At 52.9% G+C, this 19,265-nt stretch overlaps 1 protein-coding gene across 2 annotated transcripts in view; it reads left to right on the top strand.

Annotated features, from left to right (window-relative positions):
• The window catches only part of GALNT17 (polypeptide N-acetylgalactosaminyltransferase 17), a 98,013-nt gene that overhangs the window by 36,139 nt on the left and 42,609 nt on the right, over positions 1-19,265 (top strand). For both annotated transcript variants that reach the window (XM_086859721.1, XM_023939045.2), the window contains exons 3-5: positions 6,353-6,519; positions 13,009-13,183; positions 14,785-14,982. In XM_086859721.1, coding sequence (XP_086715847.1) covers positions 6,353-6,519; positions 13,009-13,183; positions 14,785-14,982 — 540 coding nt within the window. The remainder of the gene's footprint in view (positions 1-6,352; positions 6,520-13,008; positions 13,184-14,784; positions 14,983-19,265) is intronic.

Below are 19,265 nucleotides of genomic sequence, written 5' to 3'. Positions count from 1 at the left end.
GAAAGAACAAAAAAAAAATTACTTTTTCAGATGTGAAATTCCCTTTGAATTGCATGTGGGAGTGTATTAAAGGATCCTCAGAGCTCTAGGAAAAAGCCAGGACTGGTTGCACACCTCCTCTCCCAGTCCATGGTTGTGGGTTTGATCCAGAATTGTGTGAAAAACACTCCAGCCCTTGGCTTTTTATAGCTTCAGCCATAAGGAAAAGGAATATTTTCCAGTACTTGGAAAGGTGCCACCTGGAAATTTTCTGGGAGAGCAGGTAGAGAAATGAAGCAGTGAAAATGAAGCAGAGCTGTGCCCCAGAACAGGGCTCACCAGAGCCAGAGCAGATTTGCAGCTCAGGGCTGGATTGTTGGATATTTTCTGTGCTCTGTCCTGCCCAATCTGCCCCAGCTCCGTGTGGCTCCAGGCAGTTTTATCCTGCCAGGCTGCACAAAGTCATGGAAACCTCGTGGGCTGGAAGGGAGGGACCCAGCTCAGGGGAATCTGAGCCACTGGGGCTGGAAAATCCCTCCAGGATCATGGAACCCACCCTGTCCCTGATCCTCACCCTGTTCCCATCCCCACCGTGTCCCCAGCCCAGAGCACTCAGTGCCACCTCCAGGGATGGGATCCCAACCCTCCCTGGGCACTTCCAGTGCCTGAGCTCCCTTTCCATGGGGAAATTCCTGCTCTGTCCCCTCTGAGCCTCCCCTGGCCCAGCCTGAGGCCGTTCCCTCTCCTCCTGTCCCGGTTCCCTGGAGCAGAGCCAGGATTTCCCCCTGATGTCCCTGTCCCTGTTCCCTGGAGCAGAGCCAGGATTTCCCCCTGATGTCCCTGTCCCTGTTCCCTGGAGCAGAGATGGGAGCAGCCCTCGGGAGGAGCTGCAGCCCAGTGAGGTCCTGGTGCTGTCACTGAGCCTGTCCCAGGCTGTCCCTCCCTGCTCTGAAGGTCACAGGGGTAGAAGATCACTCCAAAGCCAGCTCCAGACAAGCTCAGGTTTGGATTTCTCCTGCACCTCAGGGCACTGAGGAGCTGCTGCTGCTGCTGCTCTGGGTGTGCAGGGGCTGCTGGTGCCCTGTCCCCTCCAGGGATGGGGCTGCAGCTTCTGCTGCCTTTGGGATGATTTGCAGAGAGGAAAAAGCCTCTTTGCTGCTCTCCCAGCACTGACACAAAGCAGCAGGCTGTTGAATAAATACCAGTATTGATCTTTATTCCTCAGTGTGTTTGGACACGCTGCTTCTGACTTCCAGCAATGCTTTTGCTTGAAAACTGGGCAAGCAAAGGCTCCAGAGGCACGCTTTGCCAGCTGTGTTCTGCATTTGTGGGTTATTATTTCAGCCCATTCCTGTGACCTGTGGGGGCAGCCTGGCTCCTGGGACACACAGGCAGCTGGGGAAGTGTCCCTAGAGCTGGAGCTGTGGAAAATCCAGGGCTTTGTGCCGTGTTTCTGTCGTGGCTTTGGATGGGGACACGGGACAGCTTTTTCTTTCTTTTCCTTTTGAAGCAGAGCTCACTGGAGCACACCCTGGCAGCTCGTGTGGGCTCAGGAGCCTTTGGTGGCTGAAGCCCCAATTCCTGCTGTACACCCAGCTTGGGGAGAGCAGCTGGAGTTTGTTCAGTGCCTGTTGGAGTCTCTTCTTCCCAGTGAGCTGCTCAGTGTCACCTGCAAGCACCTGACCAGGGATTTATGGCACAGCACCTCGGGCTTCCTCGTGCCTCACATCCCACTAATTGTCAATTTTCCCTTCCTGCCTGCAAAGTTATTACCTGTTCTTGTAAGCTGGGAACATGGTGCTTCAGGGAAGGCTTCTGTGGCAGGAGTGTGCTATAAAACAGTTCCTAATGTAAACAGGAGTAGTAAATGATCACTTTGGCAGAGGATGGGATTAGTGTAATTTAACAACTCGCTTTTGTACTCCTCTGCTGAAAAATACCTGTGTTACCATAAATACTCGTGGCTAAACTGCTTATGAGGATAAATGAACCCATTTAAGCTTTGGAAACTCTTCTGTCCAGTTGGCTTCCAGGGAAATGGGGGCTTGTGTGTTTGTTTGTGCCCCCAGCCTGCTCCCCTGGCCTGCCCAGAGCTTTTCTGCTCCAAACCAGCACTTGCCCAGCCAGACCAGGCACAGGGGGAGTCAAGCTCTGCTGCTCTGACAGCCTTTTGTGTACTTTTCCAGCAGGAAAATCCAAGAGCAAGGAGGTCTCAGTGAGTTTTTGTGTGTGTGAGAGAGCTGGGCACGGGCAGAGCTGGCTAAGTGGATGTGACACTGGGAATTGCTCTGGCTTTTATCTCCCTGAGATCTCTCTGAGCCTAATAACTTTATTACAAGAGCCTCTCACCACAGCAAATCCCATTCTCTACATTCTGTTTTTACAGCCTTGCAAATAATTTCTTCTTAGCACTCACCAAGTAATGTGCCTTTGGAAATGTCTGAGTGTCCCTAAATCGCAATGCCTATTTTTGAGACCCTAATTCTAAAATAGAGCTGAACATTTCTGAGGAAGAATTACTTGGAATAAAGCAGGTGCTTTGAAATGGAGTTTCCTGGGGAAATGTGAGGAAGTTTTAGGGCTTTGTGGTCAGGAATAGTTTGAGAGTGTGGATCTGTAAACAGTGAACTGTACCAGCCAGCATTAGGTGTATTAAGATGCTTGGGTCACAGAAAGACATCCATCACAGGACAGACACAATAGATTTAATGCTGGCAGTCAGTCCCTTTTGCAAGCAGGCATGTGCACTGAATCAGCAAAACCCAAAGCAGAATAAGCAATTAATGAATGGAGCATGATGAGGAAGTGGCAGGGTGAATAGCAGGCTGAGCATTCGCTTTCTTTTAAGCCTGTTCATAATCTTTACAAAGGCCAAATGGAGATCAATTCATTTCCTGGTGAAGCTTTATTTCAGAGGACAGCACAAACAAAGCTTGTTTGGTACCAGGGGGGGTTCATTTGTCACCAGAAGGACAAAGCCAGGAGGTTTTTCCTCTGCCACTGGGATTTTCCAGCAGGAAGCAGTGCAGATGTGTAGGGAAGGGCTGGGAAGCATTCCCTATGGATTAAGGGATCCAGGGAGCTGGAACCTGCCTGTGCTGGCACAGCAGAACCTCGCAGTGGGATTTACAACATTTTATCCTTCAGCCACAGTGCTTTGCAGCCCAGCCATGGGGAAATCATTCAGAGCCATCAGTGCCCCATGGATCCATCAGGATTTTGCTGCCAGGCCTCCAGCTGCCAGGCTCCTGTGGGTTTTCTGTGGCCAGGGGGACCCTGAGGAGCTGCAGGCAGCAAAGCCAAGCCCTGGCTGTGTCTGGGTGTGCTTGGCTGTGCAGGAGGGGGGAGCTTTGGTGTTAGGGCTGGTGAAAAGCAGGTGAAAGCCCAGTGGCCTTGGTGAGGATGGGAGAGGAGCCCAGAATTCCCCACTTTGCAGGTGTGCATGCAAACCTCTGCTGAGTGCAGGTGGCGAGGGTGCCTTGGGGAGGTGTAGGGCTATGCTCACCAGAAATCACATTTAAGCCTTTAGAGTTCATTGTGTATCTCTGCACATACTTTGGTATGAGTTTGCTGTGTTTCATCAAATGTCTTACAGAATTATTTCAGCTGGAGAAGCCCCCATTGAGTCCAGCCCGGCGTGGCCAAGGCCACCACCACGTCCCCAGGTGCCACATGCATGGCCAGTGCTGCTCCAGGCACCCCCAGGAGTGTGACAATGTGCAGGCAGCGTGCACACCTGGGTGCCAGGGTGACAGAGGAGCCGTGTCACTGTGCCAGCCTTCAGGTGCCACTCCAGCATCTCTGCTGGGGCAGCACCAAACCCTGCTCTGGGGGGCAGCAAGGCTTCTTCTTCTGGACCCCACTTGTGGGGCATCTCCAGCCTGTCACTGAAAATTGATTGTGCTCTGTGTTTTATGAGGGGACAGGGAGAAGCTGGAGTATTTTTATTTGTGGGGTTTTTTTTTATTTCTTAACCTTGTGGTAATTCAGCTTTGGTTTGATTGGCAGGAAGAGGTGGTTTGTAAACCTCAGCTGCTCCAGGAATGTTTGCTGGGATTGCAGGTGATTTTTCTGCTGAGGGATCATGAGGCAGTAAACGCTGGGATATCCCTTTTCTGTTACTGAGACAGACAATAAACATCCTAATCTCACTGGCTGCTCTGAGGAGTGGATTTACAGCTGTGTGCTGAGCAGAAAACAAACGATCAGAGGACTCAAAGCAGGCTCTGCAGCAGGCAAACACGCCTTGGAGCAGAGCTGGGGCTTTATGCTTTTTGTCTTTTGAATTTGGCTGCCTTGATTAATCCAGCCTGATGTGTGCCAAGCTGTTCAGCAGAAACTCAGCCCTTCTTCCTCCTCCCCCAGCTCCCCTTCTCAGGCTGTTTGTGTCAGGGTTCTTACATAAACCAGGAATGGCAGAGATTCAGGTGAAAAGATCTCTGGAAGAACATTTGTTTTGTGGGTTTGCTTGCAGGAATCTGCAGAATTAGGCTTTATGTAGGATAAAGATCTGGGAGCCAGTAAAGCTGGTGCTGGTGGCAGTGCAGGGGTTGTGTCACCTCTGCCCCCATCCAGATCCCATGTCCCTGGAGGGGCTGCTGAGGAGGTTGGTGGTGTTTTCTGCGGGGTCTGATGTCAGTCATCAGCTCCTCAGTCTGTTCTGAGGTGAGAAGAAATGTCCTGGAATTTCCTGAGTTGGAAAGGAGCCCCAGGGGATCATCCACTCCAATCCTGGTCCTGCACAGAGCCCCCAACAATCCCACCCTGAACATCCCTGGAGCGCTGTCCAAACTCCCCTGGAGCTCTGAAATCCCTGGGGAGCCTGGGCAGTGCCAGCAGCCTCTGGGAAAGATCCTTTCCTGATCTCCACCTGAACCTGGGCAGGGGGAGCCTGGTGGGAGAGGTGCAGGGAGGATGGCAGTGAGCAGGAGATGAATCTCAAAGAGCTGGCTTTGGCTTTGCCTCCAGTGCTCTTGGATCACAGCTCAGCTCTTCATCCCCTGCAGCATTCCTTGGGGGAACGCTGCCCAGAGGTGAGCAATGATTATAAGGAAATGCTCCTGTGACAGCCTTGCCTTCATCAGAGCAGGCATCAACATCCACCAAAAGCTGTTTTTAATGTCTGAGTCAGTTTAGTTTGACTTGGCAGGATTTCAGGGTCACTTGTCACTTTGCCCCATCATGACCGTGCTTTCATCCATTTTAAAGGAAGATTTTTCCCTTTGGAAGATCCTTTTTGGTGTTTGGTTCCCTTCTGTCGAGCTCTTGGCTTGCTGTAGGGTAGGCAACACTTAAATCAGGAAACTCAACCGTGTTTTCACCCAGCAAACTTGTTTAACTAAAGGAGATTCATAAAGAAAACTGTTTCTGTGGCAATCTTCATCTCCCAAGGCTCATTCTGGAGTCAGAACTCCTGCTGTTGCCTAAGAAACACCCAGGACAATTAAATGCAGAGGCATTGCTGGGAGCTGCTGGGATGTCTCTGCCTTTGGTCCTTCTCTGCTCCTCTGGGCAGGGTTTGCTCTGTGCTTCTGGGAACTCTGCTCCTGTTCCTTGTCCAGTCTGTCATGGATGTGGGGAGGGGGTGGAGAGGCTTCTTCTGCCCTTGCCCCCTGTGGATTTATTGCAGGGCAAGCTGGAGGGTTGAGTTAAATTGTTGGAAGTTGTTTGAGATCTCCTGTTTGCTGTGTCCCTGGGACATGGAGCTGCCCCAGCCCTGCTCCTGCAGCTCGGCTGTGTCCATGGAACGTGGACCTGCTGCTTGCCAGGGATGGTGCTGGTGGGAACCTGGGAGCTCCTGCTTTTGTCCTGCTCTGGTGTCTGTGTCCCCAAACCCTGCCCAAGTTAAGGAATGATTCCTGGAACCAGGGAGGTGACACAAGGGTTTGGGTTTAACCATCCTGGCTGTGGAGTGCAGACACAAGGTCACAGCACGGCTTCAGAGACAGGAATGTACTCAGAGGTATCTGCTGAGAGAGCAAAAACATTTATTGAGACTATTTAACCAAGGCTCATTTTATGTTAATTTCTTTCCAAAGCAAATGGGAAGAAAATTCCCAAGTGCTGTTTAAGGACAAGGCTTATTTCTGAGCACCTGGAAATCTTGGGACTGGGGAGCTTCCCTCAGCTGCTAGAGGCATTTGCTGTGTTCTGGAGGCCACTCCTGCTCATCTGCCCCCACAGCCAGGTTGGGTGAGCTCTGGATGTGCTCTCTGAGCTCGGGGATGCTCTGCTGTGCTGTTCCCTCTTCCCAGCAGCAGCGATTCCAGGACGGATTTGCAGTGCACGGCAGCCCTGGCCTTGCCCCGTGGATTTTCCATGTGTCCCTTGAGCTCTGCTGACCCCATCTCGCTCTCTGCCCTTCGTGTTGCAGGTGCAAAGAGCTGAAATACGGGAAGGACCTGCCCCAGATCTCCATCATCTTCATCTTTGTGAACGAGGCGCTGTCGGTGATCCTGCGCTCGGTGCACAGCGCCGTCAACCACACGCCCGCGCCCCTGCTGAAGGAGATCATCCTGGTGGACGACAACAGCGACGAGGGTGAGCAGCTCTGCCAGCTCTGCCAGCTCTGCCAGCTCTGCCAGCTCTGCCAGCTGCCCCAGGAGGGGCTGGCATCCTGGGAATCCCCTGGGTTCTTGCAGGGGGTAAGGGGCGTGCTGCTGGCACAGAGTTCTCTGCAGCTTCTCTGGTGAGGAACAGGATCAAGCCACAGCTGAATCTGAGAGATGTTGTTTGAAACTGTAGCTGAGAGCTGGGAGGTGAAGGAAAGCAGAGAGACACCTGACCCTTCCCTCCAGCAGCATCCAGGAGCTCTGGTTTCAGGGCATCCTCGTTTCTCATAACAACACTCTGGTTGTTGCAGGGCTGCTCCTCTCAGTGTTTGCAGGACAAGAGCCCGGAGGGATTTCTGCTCTGGCACCTCCCAGGGCTGTTAGCTGAGATGGTTCCTCTGGGTGTGCCTCGGTTTCCCTGTTGTAAAATACCATCCCAGGCTTTATAGATGGCTGGTGCTCTGCAGAGACCCTCGTTCCCTGAGTTCTGGGTTTGGAACAGGAAGGAGGAAGAGGAGGAAATAATCCCAGCCCACCTGTCCAGGTCAGGCCCTGCCACAGCCTGGAGGGGATGTTTTGTTTCCCACGTTACACACGAGCGTCCTTTGGTTCAGTCTCTGCTGTCATTCCTCCCCCTCTGGCTTTTGATAACACAGAGCTGCAGGAAGCATTTCCAGACTCAAATTCTTCCAAGTTTTTTTTTTCTCCCAATATCCACTGGGACAATGTAATCAAGGCAGTTAAAATCCTCGTTAAGGACAGCAAATAGTTAAGTGACTCTGTTTACTGCCTTCTTCAGTTGTGCTGCATTTTCATCCTTTCTATTTGAAAATAATTACTCAAGGAGTGCTGTGGATGCTGTGGTTGGAGGGAAGAGCAGGGCAGGGTGCAGGATGTGGAGAGCTCATTTCCAGAGGGAGCTGAGAGGTTCCTCTGTGTGTGAGGAGCTGGTGCACAGCGAGCTGCTCAGGCTGGAGAAGCAGCCACTCAAACAGCACAGTAATGAGCACCATGGAGAGCTGATGAGTTCTAATTACCAGTAAAAGAGTCAGGAGGGAGCTCCTGAGCTGGTGGAGCCTCAGCAGCTCCAGGGCAGGAGCTTGGACGTGCCCACGGTGCAGGGATTTTGGAGCTGGGCAGGTGAAGGGCAGGTGCTGCTCACAGTGCCCAGGATTTGGAGGCCCTGAAAGACCAGAATGAGAGGCTCCTTCTCCAAATGTTATCCCATTAGTGGGGCAAAGAGAAGAACTCTATGGAAGCCACTGGTGGTGATGGCTGAGCTCAAAGGGCGTGCTGTGAGCAGCCCCTTCCTCACCCAGGGTGACTGAGGTGGTGCCACCAGCTGGGAGGGTGAGTTAATAATGCCAGAGTTCTGCTGCAGAACTCATGAAAAATGAGATTTTTAAGGAGGTATTTGAAGGAAGATAATGAGGTCACTTGGCAGATGTTTATGAAGAGCTCCTCCCAAGCGTGTAATAATCTACTTTTCTCATGTAAAAGAAATGATACAAAGCAGAACGCATCTCTGGGACCATGTGCTCCCTCTCAGCATCCTCGAGGAGTGCAGTGACAGCCAGGAATTATTAATGGCAGCAACACTGTCACACAGTTCCCACTAATGGTAGGCAATAATTTCAGAGAGCAGTAGCAGCATCACAGAGTTGGTGCTTTGGATATCACAAACAAAGCCATCATAATAAATAGATTTGGCTTCTGCAGGAAAATAATTACAGGAAAATAGTTCCTCATGAGCTCTCAGATTTAGAGATGAGTCCTGGAGGACCAAGCAGAGGTTGTGTGGGTGTGACTTTGGAGGCTGTGGTTGAACAAGACGAGGAATTCCTTCAGTCTCTTTGGGAGAGGCTGTGGGGGTGAGGGACAGCTCTGGTGGGGATGTGGCTGTAGCCCAGGAAAAGGCTCTGGGGGCTCAGCTGTGTACCCTGAGAGGTGTGTACCCTGAGAGGTGTGTACCCTGAGAGGTGTGTACCCTGAGAGGTGTGTACCCTGAGAGGTGTACCCTGAGAGGTGTTGTGTACCCTGAGAGGTGTTGTGTACCCTGAGAGGTGTGTCCTGAGAGGTGTATCCTGAGAGGTGTACCCTGAGAGGTGTACCCTCAGCTGTGTACCCCCAGAGGTGTACCCTCAGCTGTGCACCCTCAGCTGTGCACCCTCAGCTGTGCACCCTCAGCTGTGCACCCTGAGAGGTGTACCCTCAGAGGTGTACCCTCAGCTGTGTACCCTCAGCTGTGTACCCTGAGAGGTGTACCCTGAGAGGTGTTGTGTACCCTGAGAGGTGTATCCTGAGAGGTGTACCCTCAGAGGTGTACCCTGAGAGGTGTACCCTCAGCTGTGTACCCCCAGAGGTGTACCCTCAGCTGTGCACCCTCAGCTGTGCACCCTCAGCTGTGTACCCTGAGAGGTGTACCCTCAGAGGTGTACCCTCAGCTGTGTACCCTCAGCTGTGTACCCTGAGAGGTGTACCCTGAGAGGTGTTGTGTACCCTGAGAGGTGTATCCTGAGAGGTGTACCCTCAGAGGTGTACCCTCAGCTGTGCACCCTCAGCTGTGCACCCTCAGCTGTGTACCCCCAGAGGTGTACCCTCAGCTGTGTACCCTGAGAGGTGTACCCTCAGCTGTGCACCCTCAGAGGTATACACTCAGCTGTGCACCCTCAGCTGTGTACCCTGAGAGGTGTACCCTGAGAGGTGTACCCTCAGAGGTGCACCCTCAGCTGTGCACCCTCAGCTGTGCACCCTCAGCTGTGCACCCTCCCTGTACTGCAGGGAGCAGTGCCCAAGCCCAGAGCTGTCCCCTGGCTCACCAGAGCAGCTCTGGGGAAGGTGCTGAGGGCTCAGGACAGTCCCTGGCTGAGGTTTGTGTGGGCTCTGTCAAGGGGGAGGAGGAACCACAGCAAATCTGGGTAAGTGAAGAACAAAGCACCAAATATTAAGAGAGATTTCCAAATCAAGTTTTAAGATTAGCCCCAGGGGGAGAGGCAGGAGCCACCTGCCCTGCTCACCTGGCTCTGTGCCCTGCAGGCAGAGCTGTGACCCAGGCTGGAGCAGAGCCTGCTGCTGCTGTGGGGTTTTCAGGCTGGAACAAAGAGCTCCTGAAGCCTCATTAGACACTCCCTGCTCTCAGCTTTGTTGTACAACAGCACGTCACAACACAAAAGTGAGCAGCGAGAGAATAAAGTTAATGAACGCCAGAGTCCTGATGCTTTATGTCTGAGCTGTAAATAGATAAAAGATGCCAATGTATTGTAACGAGAAAAAAATCCCTCCTTGGAGGAGAAGGCCTGGGGAGCTGTAGCTTGAACCCCCTTCTCCCTTGAGCTGCACATTACACTTCATAAAGGCTCTTTTGGAGGCTGCTTTTGTTTGTGCTGGTGTCAGGGCTGTGATTCCAAAGGCAGAGTGCAGGTTGTGTTTGGGAGTGATAACAAGGTTCCTGGGCTGCTGGAGGATGCAGGAGGTGCCCCTGAGATGCTGTGTTATCTCACAGCTGCACACTTGGTCTGAGTCTCTTGCTTAATCATCACCTGCTTTTTTTTTAAAGTCGTTGTTGTTGTGTCTTTCAGCGTTGTTAATCTGGGATAACATCTCTTTGAAAAGCAAAGCTCTCGGAATGAAGGAAAGCCTTTGGATGCAAGGCTGTAAAGGAGCTGGGGAGACATGCCCAGGGCTGTGATTTGTCTGTGTTGCAGTTCCTGGGGATCCCTTCTTGCTTTGCTCATTCCAGCAGCAGTGCCCCAGCTCTCCCAGGAGCTGTCTGGGTGTTTGTGCTCGGGGGGAACTCAAGGAGCTGAGTCACATCTGGCTGAGTATTCCAGCCTGGGGATGGCTGTTTACCTGGGGCTCACCTGTCCCACTGTGCTCAGCTGAGGATCTGGGGGCTCTGTGGAGAGGAGCAGCCTGGGCTGGGTTTCTTGGGGTGTGTGTGCAGGACAGGAGCTGGGATCTGCCATCCCTGTGGGGCCCCTCAGCTCAGGGCATTCTGTGATTCTCTCTGGTTTTGCTGAAGCAAATGGCTTGGGCTGCACGCCCTGACTGGGACCAGCTTTCTCTGAGAGCTGATGCATCCCCCACTCCCCATGGCACAGTCTCCTCTTGTCCAGCTGCAGGTAAAAAACTTCAGAGGCTCCCCTGGCTCTGAGTCTCCCTGAAAAATGTTCTCATTTATTTATTGCCTGTTGAAGGAGCTGCTCTAATGATTTCCTGCAGAAATCCCAGCCCTGGTGGCTTTGGAGTTTCAGGCAGGTGAGGATGTGGGACAGGGGTGGCTGGGGTCTCCCCTGAGCACTCCAGCCCTGATCCCTCCAGTGTTTCTGATAACCCCTGGAGGCTTTTCCCACCCAGGGAGGCTGGCAAACACCAGGATGTTTTCCTTGGGGGTGTGGAGGAGCTGTGCTCCTCTCCCTGGCCAGGGAATTCCCTGCTCTTGGTCACTCCTTGAGCTTCTCTGCTCTCTGCTCCTGTCTCTGTGTGGCTGCAGGCAGTTCCCACCTTTCCTCCTGGTCACAGGAGAGGTTTGGGCAGGGTTTGGGGTGGGGAGGGAGCAGGGGATGTTTCATTTGGGCTGGTGTCTGTGCTGGGGTTGCTTTCCTTGGTTCCATTTCCCTGCAGAGAGCAGCAGCCCCGTGGGGACAGCCGTGTCCCCTGCCGTGCCAGGGAGCAGGGTCAGTGTGCTGCCACCTTCCACATCCCTGGAGCCGTTCCCCAGGGGCTGCTCTGGCCCCAGCAGGTGCCCAGGACACAGGAGAGCAGCAGAGGCTGCCTGGGCACATCCCGAGGAGCTGCTGTCACAGCAGGGAGGGCACAGGGGGCTCTCAGGGCTGACCCTCTGTGACATTACAGCTCCTCTGCTCCACTGCAGCTTCGCTCTGATTTCAGCTGCTCAGACAATTCCCCAGGGGAGTTTTCATGTTTTCCTTCCGCTGGGATTCCACCTCCAATGTGAAAGTTGTTTCAATCACTCTGTGCTGCATTAATGCCTTACCTGCTGCCAAAGCCACGTGAGATGCCAGTTCTGTGCTTGTGGGGGCTTCATCTGTCAAAAAAATCGGTGTCCTTGTCTCCTTAAAACCATTTGGGAGAGTTGTTGTCTCCATAAAATCCTGGTTTTGCTCTGAGTGGCTCAGCATGAAATGGAAGTTGCTGAGTTATGGATGTGTGTGATGCAGATGCTTTGAATTGAGGAAGGGGCTCATTTGCTTTATTCTTTTTATTCCTACTTCAGCATAAAAGAGAAAGGAGACTTTGGGGAAATGGAGATGTGAAGGGAAGCATCCCAGAAAGGCAGTGTGGAGAATTTGCTGTGCCTGGAAGGAGGCGTGGCAGGGAAGGGAACAGATAATCCTTTTCCTTTGAAGATTCCAGGGCAGATGAGACTTGCTGTTTACTCCTTTACTCTCCACTGTGTTTCCTTCATCTGGGACCCCACGTGTGCCCGTGTGTCTCCAGGATTTTACCTGGGGATGATCAATGGTGACTCTTTTTCACTCTTTATTTTTTGTCCTGGGGGGAGAGAGAGCAGTGAAGGGCAGTAGAGTAGAATTTGAGGTCAAGGATCACATCTTCATTTTGGGCTGTCCTGAAGCCTCGTGGGGATGAAGGACACTCTCAGGAGCTGCTCTCATGGTGCTGGGGGTTTGTGTTGGTGCCCAGTGGCTTTGCTGAGCTTTCAGAGCAGACCACAGGCACTGGAAGGAGCGAGGTGGCTCTGGCAGAGATCTGGCACTTTCCCAAAGGGCTGGAGCAGCACACTCGTGTTTATCCTTTGTTGGAACCCTCCACCTGCAAAGCCCTGTGTGTCTTTAGTGCTCAGATCTCGTCTGTGGGGGATTTCTGTGCTGGGGCTGCAGGTCCCTGAGGGTCCCAGGCACTGCACACACTCAGGCATGGACAACAGGGGGAAATGAGCTGCAGTGAGCACGAGACAAGTGCTGGGAGGATCTTCTGAGCAAAGCCAGAATCCCTTTCATCCCCTCATAAAAGCAAGGGGAATTTCAGCTTTTCTGGGGGCAAAACAAGCAGCAAGTGCCAAGGCTGTGGTGGTGGGGCTGAGTGAAGAGGGTGGTGAAGCTCAGACATGGCTTTGATGTAGTTTGAGTCACTTTGGGTGGGTTTTGCAGCATTTCTAGCAGTGCATTCAGCTCGAACCACCATCAGCAGTTGAGAGTGCTGCTGTTTGCTGTCCGTGGGTGATGCCTTTCTATCTTTGTGTTTCAGTTCCACTTCCTGCAGTGCAGAGGGCTGGCAGTGTCCCCTCCCTGCCCCTGGGCTGCTCACTGGTCCAGCAGCAGCGTTCTGGGCCACCCTGAACCTCTCTGTGAGGGTTGTGCTCACTCCACGCTGTGCACATCATCATTGCTCCCCCAGCTGCTCGTGTCCCCCCCAGCAGGGCTCTGCAGCCCCTGCCAGGGCTTTGTGCCAGGTGGGAGCCGTGTCCATGGCCCATGGTCTGTGTCCTTGTCCCCAGAGGAGCTGAAGGCGCCGCTGGAGGAGTACGTCAACAAGCGCTACCCGGGGCTGGTGAAGGTGGTGAGGAACCAGAAGAGGGAAGGGCTGATCCGGGCGCGCATCGAGGGCTGGAAAGCTGCCACGGGCCAGGTCACCGGCTTCTTCGATGCCCACGTGGAGTTCACTGCTGGCTGGTAGGTGCTCAACAGCCATCCTTCCACAGCCATGTGTCCCTGCACCATGACACACAGCTCCTCTGGCTGGCTAATCCTCCTCCAGGGTTCCTCCAGGGTTCCTCCAGGGTTCCTCCAGGGTTCCTCCAGGGTTCTTCCAAGGTTCCTTCTGGGTTCCTCCAGGGTTCCTCCAGGGTTCCTCCAGGGTTCCTCCAGGGTTCCTCCTGGACTGAGTGGTGGGAACGATCTTCCCTTGCCCCTGTTCCTTGCAATCCTTCTCTATTCCTTCCCTTCGTGCTTGCACTTGCCCTGCTCCCTGGTTAGATTTTTCAGGATGATTTCCCATTCCCTTAGCCTTAAGTAATTCCTGCAGGTTTAAAGCAGCCCAGGCAGTAAGGGAATGAAGGAGAAAGTGTTTCCCACTTCTGTGCCCTTTGCTGGATCCCAGGAAGGCTCGGATGCTTTGGATTTATTTGTTTCCTCTGCTGCTGGGAGTAAGAGCAGAGGTGTGGAAGCAGCAAAAGGTGTTACAGAAGGATTTTTTTTCAGAGAGTGCAAAACATTTGCACTCAAGTGGCTCAAGTTTGAATTTATGTCATGTCAGGAGCCTGAAAGGGATTTTTTTTTTTCCCTTTAACCAAGTGTAAAAAGTAAATGGTCCATGTTTAGAAAAGTGGAGGTGGAAGAAGCTAAACTTATGCTGAATTTTAACACAGTAACAGCCACAAAAAAAACCCCAATTTGCAGCTGTTAAAGGCAGAGTTCTGCACAGCTAGTTAATGATTTTTAATGACAGCTGAAGGGGTGTTTTAGGTGCTGCTTGTGATGTTGGGGTCTGTATTCCCAGCTGAACATTCCTCTGGTCACTGAATGTTCACACCTGACTCACTGAGGAGCTGCCATTGACTGAAGCTCGTGTTTCAGGGCTGGAGAGGAGGCATTTCTGCAGTCAGGGCTTTTCTCTCCCAGTGTTTCCCAGCTGCTGGGGGCACTGGGGGCACTGGCAGCACCGGCTCCCCCAAACTGCCCCTGCTGTGGACTGACCCCGGGGCACTCGGTGGCTCTGGAGCTGCAGAGCTGAGGCTGAGCACACCCTGGCTCTGAATATATCCCAGAGATGAAATATTTACCTACAGAGTCATCAAACTGAATCCCAAGGGAAAAAAAACCTTTAAATAGTTGTGCTTTCAGGAATGTGCCCTGTTCTGGGCAGGGTTTTGGGATCTGGGGGAAGTCTGGTTCAAGTGTGGTTGGAGCCAAGCACAGCAGTCCTGGGCTCACTTTACAGAAGGGAGGGTTTCCAGCCAGGCTTCCCAGCCTGTGGACCAGGTTTTTATCCAACTTACTGACCCCTTGGAATGTGTCCAGAGGAGGAACAGGGAGGGCTGGAGCACGGTGAGGACAGGCTGAGAGTTGGAGCTGGAGAGGAGAAGGCTCTGAGTGGATTCTGGTAGCAAAGGGAGCCCCCAGGAGAGCTGGAGAGGGGCTGGAGACAAGGGATGGAGAGCCAGGACACAGGGAATGGCTCCCAGTGGCAGAGGGCAGGGCTGGGTGGGACCCAGGGAGGAATGAGTGGAAGCTGCAGAGAACTGAGCCTCTGATGCTGTGTCCCTTCTCCCCAGGGCGGAGCCGGTGCTGTCCCGGATCCAGGAGAACAGGAGGAGGGTGATCCTGCCCTCCATCGACAACATCAAGCAGGACAACTTCGAGGTGCAGCGCTACGAGAACTCTGCCCACGGCTACAGCTGGGAGCTGTGGTGCATGTACATCAGCCCCCCCAAGGACTGGTGGGACGCTGGGGACCCCTCCCTGCCCATCAGGTACGGCCAGCACGGGACACCCGGTGACCAGGGGACACTCAATGACCAGGGGACACTCAGTGACCAGGGCTGGGGACACTCGGTGACCAGGGGACACCCAGTGACCAGGGCTGGGGACACCCGGTGACCAGGGGACACTCGGTGACCAGAGCTGGGGACACTCGGTGACCAGGGGACACCCAGTGACCAGGGGACAGTCAGTGACCAGAGGGGACACTCAGTGACCAGAGGGGACACTCAGTGACCACGGCTGGGGACACCCAGTGACCAGGGGACACTTGGTGACCAGGGCTGGGGACACTCAGTGACCAGGGGAACACTCAGTGACCAGAGGGGACACTCAGTGACCAGAGGGGACACTCAGTGACCAGGGGGACACTCAGTGACCAGGGCTGGGGACACTCAGTGACCAGGGGACACTTGGTGACCAGGGCTGGGGACACTCAATGACCAGGGGAACACTCAATGACCAGGGGACACTCAGTGACCAGGGCTGGGGACACTCGGTGACCAGGGGGACACTCAGTGACCAGAGGGGACACTCAGTGACCAGGGGACACCCAGTGACCAGGGGACACCCAGTGACCAGGGGACACCCAGTGACCAGGGGACACCCAGTGACCACTTCACTCCCTGAAGTGACTCCCTGAAGGACCCTGAAAACTGGGCAGGGACACTGAGCCTCTGGTTCAGCCCTTCATGAGAACAGAGTTGCAGGCGAGGGAGCCAATTCTCCTTGCTGAAGGGAGCTGTAGTTCATTGCTAGAAAATGTTCGTGTAATCCATTTTTATGAAGAAAACCACGCTGGCCATGCTGGAAGCGTTTGCTTTTGTATTTTTAGAGCTTTGCATAAGAGAATTATTTTGATTAAAAAGGAAAAAAAAAAAAAATGATGCTCCTGGTTGAAAAAATAAAAAATACTTGCACTGACAGAACTTTAATCTGAGCCCAAGTCACAAAAACAGCCTTTATTGATGTCAGAGTTGCTTTAGAAATGGAAAGAGTAAACAGGATTTGGCCTTTAATTTGTGAAGGGTTTTGATTTTTCAGAGGCATTAAAGAGACAGAAAAGATGGGTATTGAATTATTTAACAATTTCTAGGAAAATTAAGCTTCAGAGAGCCTGTTTTGACTGCAATAATCTTATTAATGAAAACAAAACAATCCGGGGCAGCACCAATATTCAGAGCCCGTACCCTGCTGCCTGAATTGTTTGTGAGTGGTCCATGAAGTGATTTTGGAAGTGGAAGCCAAGCTGAGCCTTTTCTGTGGTCTGTTCACACTTCCCAGGAGAAAGCTGCCATTGATGGATTATGCAAACATATTTTCCCTCTAAATCCAAAGCAGAGGGGGAAAATATGCGAGGAGGAGTTGGGGGAATTTGGCTCTTTGAATTTATCTTTTCATTGGCAGATGGCTTTTAAGTGATTTATTGTCCGAAACCAATCCATTTTCATTAGAAGGGGAGTGTTTAATGGCTTTGGGGTGGGGGCTGCACAGAGGAGTGGCAGTGGAGCCGATGGGATGGGTGACACAGCAGTCAGTGTTCATCACACAGACTTTAAAGAGTGGGAGAGGCTGTGCTGAGGGCCAGCATTTCCTTTCCTGTGTGCTTTAACTCGCTGTCCTTTGCACTCAGGTGCATAAACAGTCCTGGATTGAATGGAAGGAGAGATGGATCCTTGCTCTCAGCAGCCAGAGCTGGATGCTCTGGGAGCTGCCCCTGCCTTGGGAGGTTTTATCAATCCCCACTCCCTGCCCAGAGCCCTGGGCTCTGTCCTGGGGAGTCTGAACAGATCCCCTGAGCTTCCACCTTGTGCTGCTCTCCTGGTGCTGGTGGGGTGTGTGAGCAGGGCTGGCACAGCCACAGCACCTCCCTTCATCCCAGCTCTGCTTCCCTGCCCATGGAAACCTGGGGGAGAGCAGCTGGCAGAGTCCTGCTGGTCCCAGCCCTGGGCTGAGCCCAGCGTGGGCAGCAGGAAAGGGATTGGGATTGTGCCCCTGTGCCCAGGTGAGACCCCAGAGCTGCCCCAGCCCTGGGCCAGCACCTGGAGCTGCTGGAGGAGCCCAGAGGAGCCACAGGGGGATCAGAGGGATGGAGCAGCTCTGCTGGGAGAGCTGGCAGTGCTCACCTGGGGAGGAGAAGCAATCCCCCCATCAACCTCCTACAGCTCCTCCCGAGTCTCCCCCTCCTTCCCAGGGAACTGGGATGGCTCAGTGCATCTCCTGCTCCTTCTTGGTGAAGGGAAGGGATGGGAACACTTCCTGAGAGCTGTATCAGCCCCGTGTTCAGCCTTATCTCTGTGCTTCAGTTGACAGCTGTGTGGGTATCATCTCCAAAGCAGAAAACAAACAAACTGCAGGAGCTCTGAGTTGGGTATTTTCTCTCTGTCCGTAGGCAGCTGCACTTGTACGTGGGCAGTCGTGGCTTTGTCACTTTTCTGAGAGGGAACAAAATGAAAAATCTGAGTTTTTTAAGGTGACAAAGTCTGCTGAAGCTCTTTCCCCTTCCTCAGAGTGAATTTCAGGATCGAGGTCTGTCTAACCCACAAGATATTTTGCTTTCCTTCTGTTGCAAACCTCTCTGTCCACTGGTGAACAAATGTCTGGTGTGCAGTAGAATGTTCCTGCTGGAAGAAAACACCTGTGGAAGGAGAGAGAAGCACACAAGGTGCAGGGCTGAGGATGAGGAGCTGAGCTCTGGCTGAAAATCAAGTGGGAAGGAAGGGGAGGAGAGTTTGCAGTTCCTTTTGGAACAGGAGTGAGGAGATGGGAGAAGCAGATGGCTGCTTTGCTGGCTTGTTCCATCTCATCTGGGGATGGGGACTGGCAGTTATTTCCAGGAAAAATCACTTTGGGATTCATGGGAACAGGGATCTCTACAGGATTAGCAGTTTTTGTGGGCTGTGGCCCCAGGCTGGTCCCTCCACATCTTCCATCCAAAGGGGCTCCCAACGCTGTCCAGGATTTCCAGGGGGGCTTTGACACAAACCAGGGGTTGTGCAGCCCTGGCAGTGCTCAGGGCTCACAGCACAGCCACATTTTCCATTTTGGCAGGGAGGACAGTGGAGCTGGAGTGCTTTTTGGCCAAGCTGGCCATAAATCAGCCCAAATTCCCCCTGTGCCTGCACAAGTGGCTTCATTTCGGGGGAGAATTCTTCTCCTGCAGTCGTTTCTTTTTCAGCTTTTGTGAAATAGGCTTTAGTATAGAAATAAATCATCAGAGCATTACTAAATTAAAAATAAGCATAGAAGCAGACAGAGCTGCCAAGCTAAGGTTAAACTTGGAGCAGGAGATCAGATTCTGGTTTCATCACTCTTTCCTCCCACTCTTTGCTTAATTTGGTACTTAAAAGAACCCAGTAGGCATTGCAGAGCTGTGCACACCCAGCTGCTTTGGAGAGCAGCTCCTGGTCCTCGTGTTCTTATTTTGGGTCACACACATCACTGCACTGATGGGCTGGAGCTATACTTGGAGATGCTGCAGTTTATTGGGATGCAGAAGGGTTGTGCTTGCTTGGAGCAGAGATTAGCATCAGGCGTTTACCTGCCCTCCCTGCCAGTTAAAAGGAGCATTTCCAGCCCACTGCAGGTCTTGGCTTGGCTTTGTTTGCTCTCAGACCTGACCCCAGCTCACTTCTGGAGCGTCTTGGAGCAGCAGCATCATCGGGAGGAGAAGTGACCGTCACTGACAGGCAGTGGAGCTTCCCAGGGACAGACTGACCAAGGGATGGAGGGGCTGGGGCTGCCAGGGACGGACAGAAATGTGCCCAGAGCTGGGCAGGGGCTGGCAGAGCTCTGCTGCCACTGCCAGGCCCTTTTTAACCCCTGAGCTGCCTCACTGCAGGGCTTGTGCCCCACCAGGCACTCTCAGCATCCCACAGCGCCTTCCTGGGCAGGGGAAGTTAAACTTGTCCATTTGAAGTGGGATTTATAAAAAACAATGAATTTCACGAGGGCTGAGAGCTGCTCTGGGCTGGAGGGTGAGGAGATGAGCTGTAATGGGAGGAGCTGGTGCTGTTCATAGGACAAATCTGGGAGAGGAGTTCTCTCTTCTGCCTCTGAATTGCCCTGTCAAGGCCAGGACCAAAGAGGCAGGATGTGAGTGCTGCTGCCCAAGATGCTCCTCTAATTAGAGCAGTCCCTGAACCTCACACAGACTTACAGTGGAGTATCAATTCAGGTTAAATTGGGAAACTGAGCAGAAAATTGCTGTCTGGTGTTTGGAGTGGTTTCTGCATCTTAACATTATCTGATATTGTATCATTATGTACTGATGCAA

The sequence above is a fragment of the Cyanistes caeruleus genome, chromosome 21 (genome assembly GCF_971803275.1).
Source record: "Cyanistes caeruleus chromosome 21, bCyaCae1.hap1.1, whole genome shotgun sequence".
Lineage (NCBI taxonomy): Eukaryota > Metazoa > Chordata > Aves > Passeriformes > Paridae > Cyanistes > Cyanistes caeruleus.
Note: the sequence above shows the minus strand (reverse complement) of the source record. Positions and strands in the feature narration are given on the sequence as shown.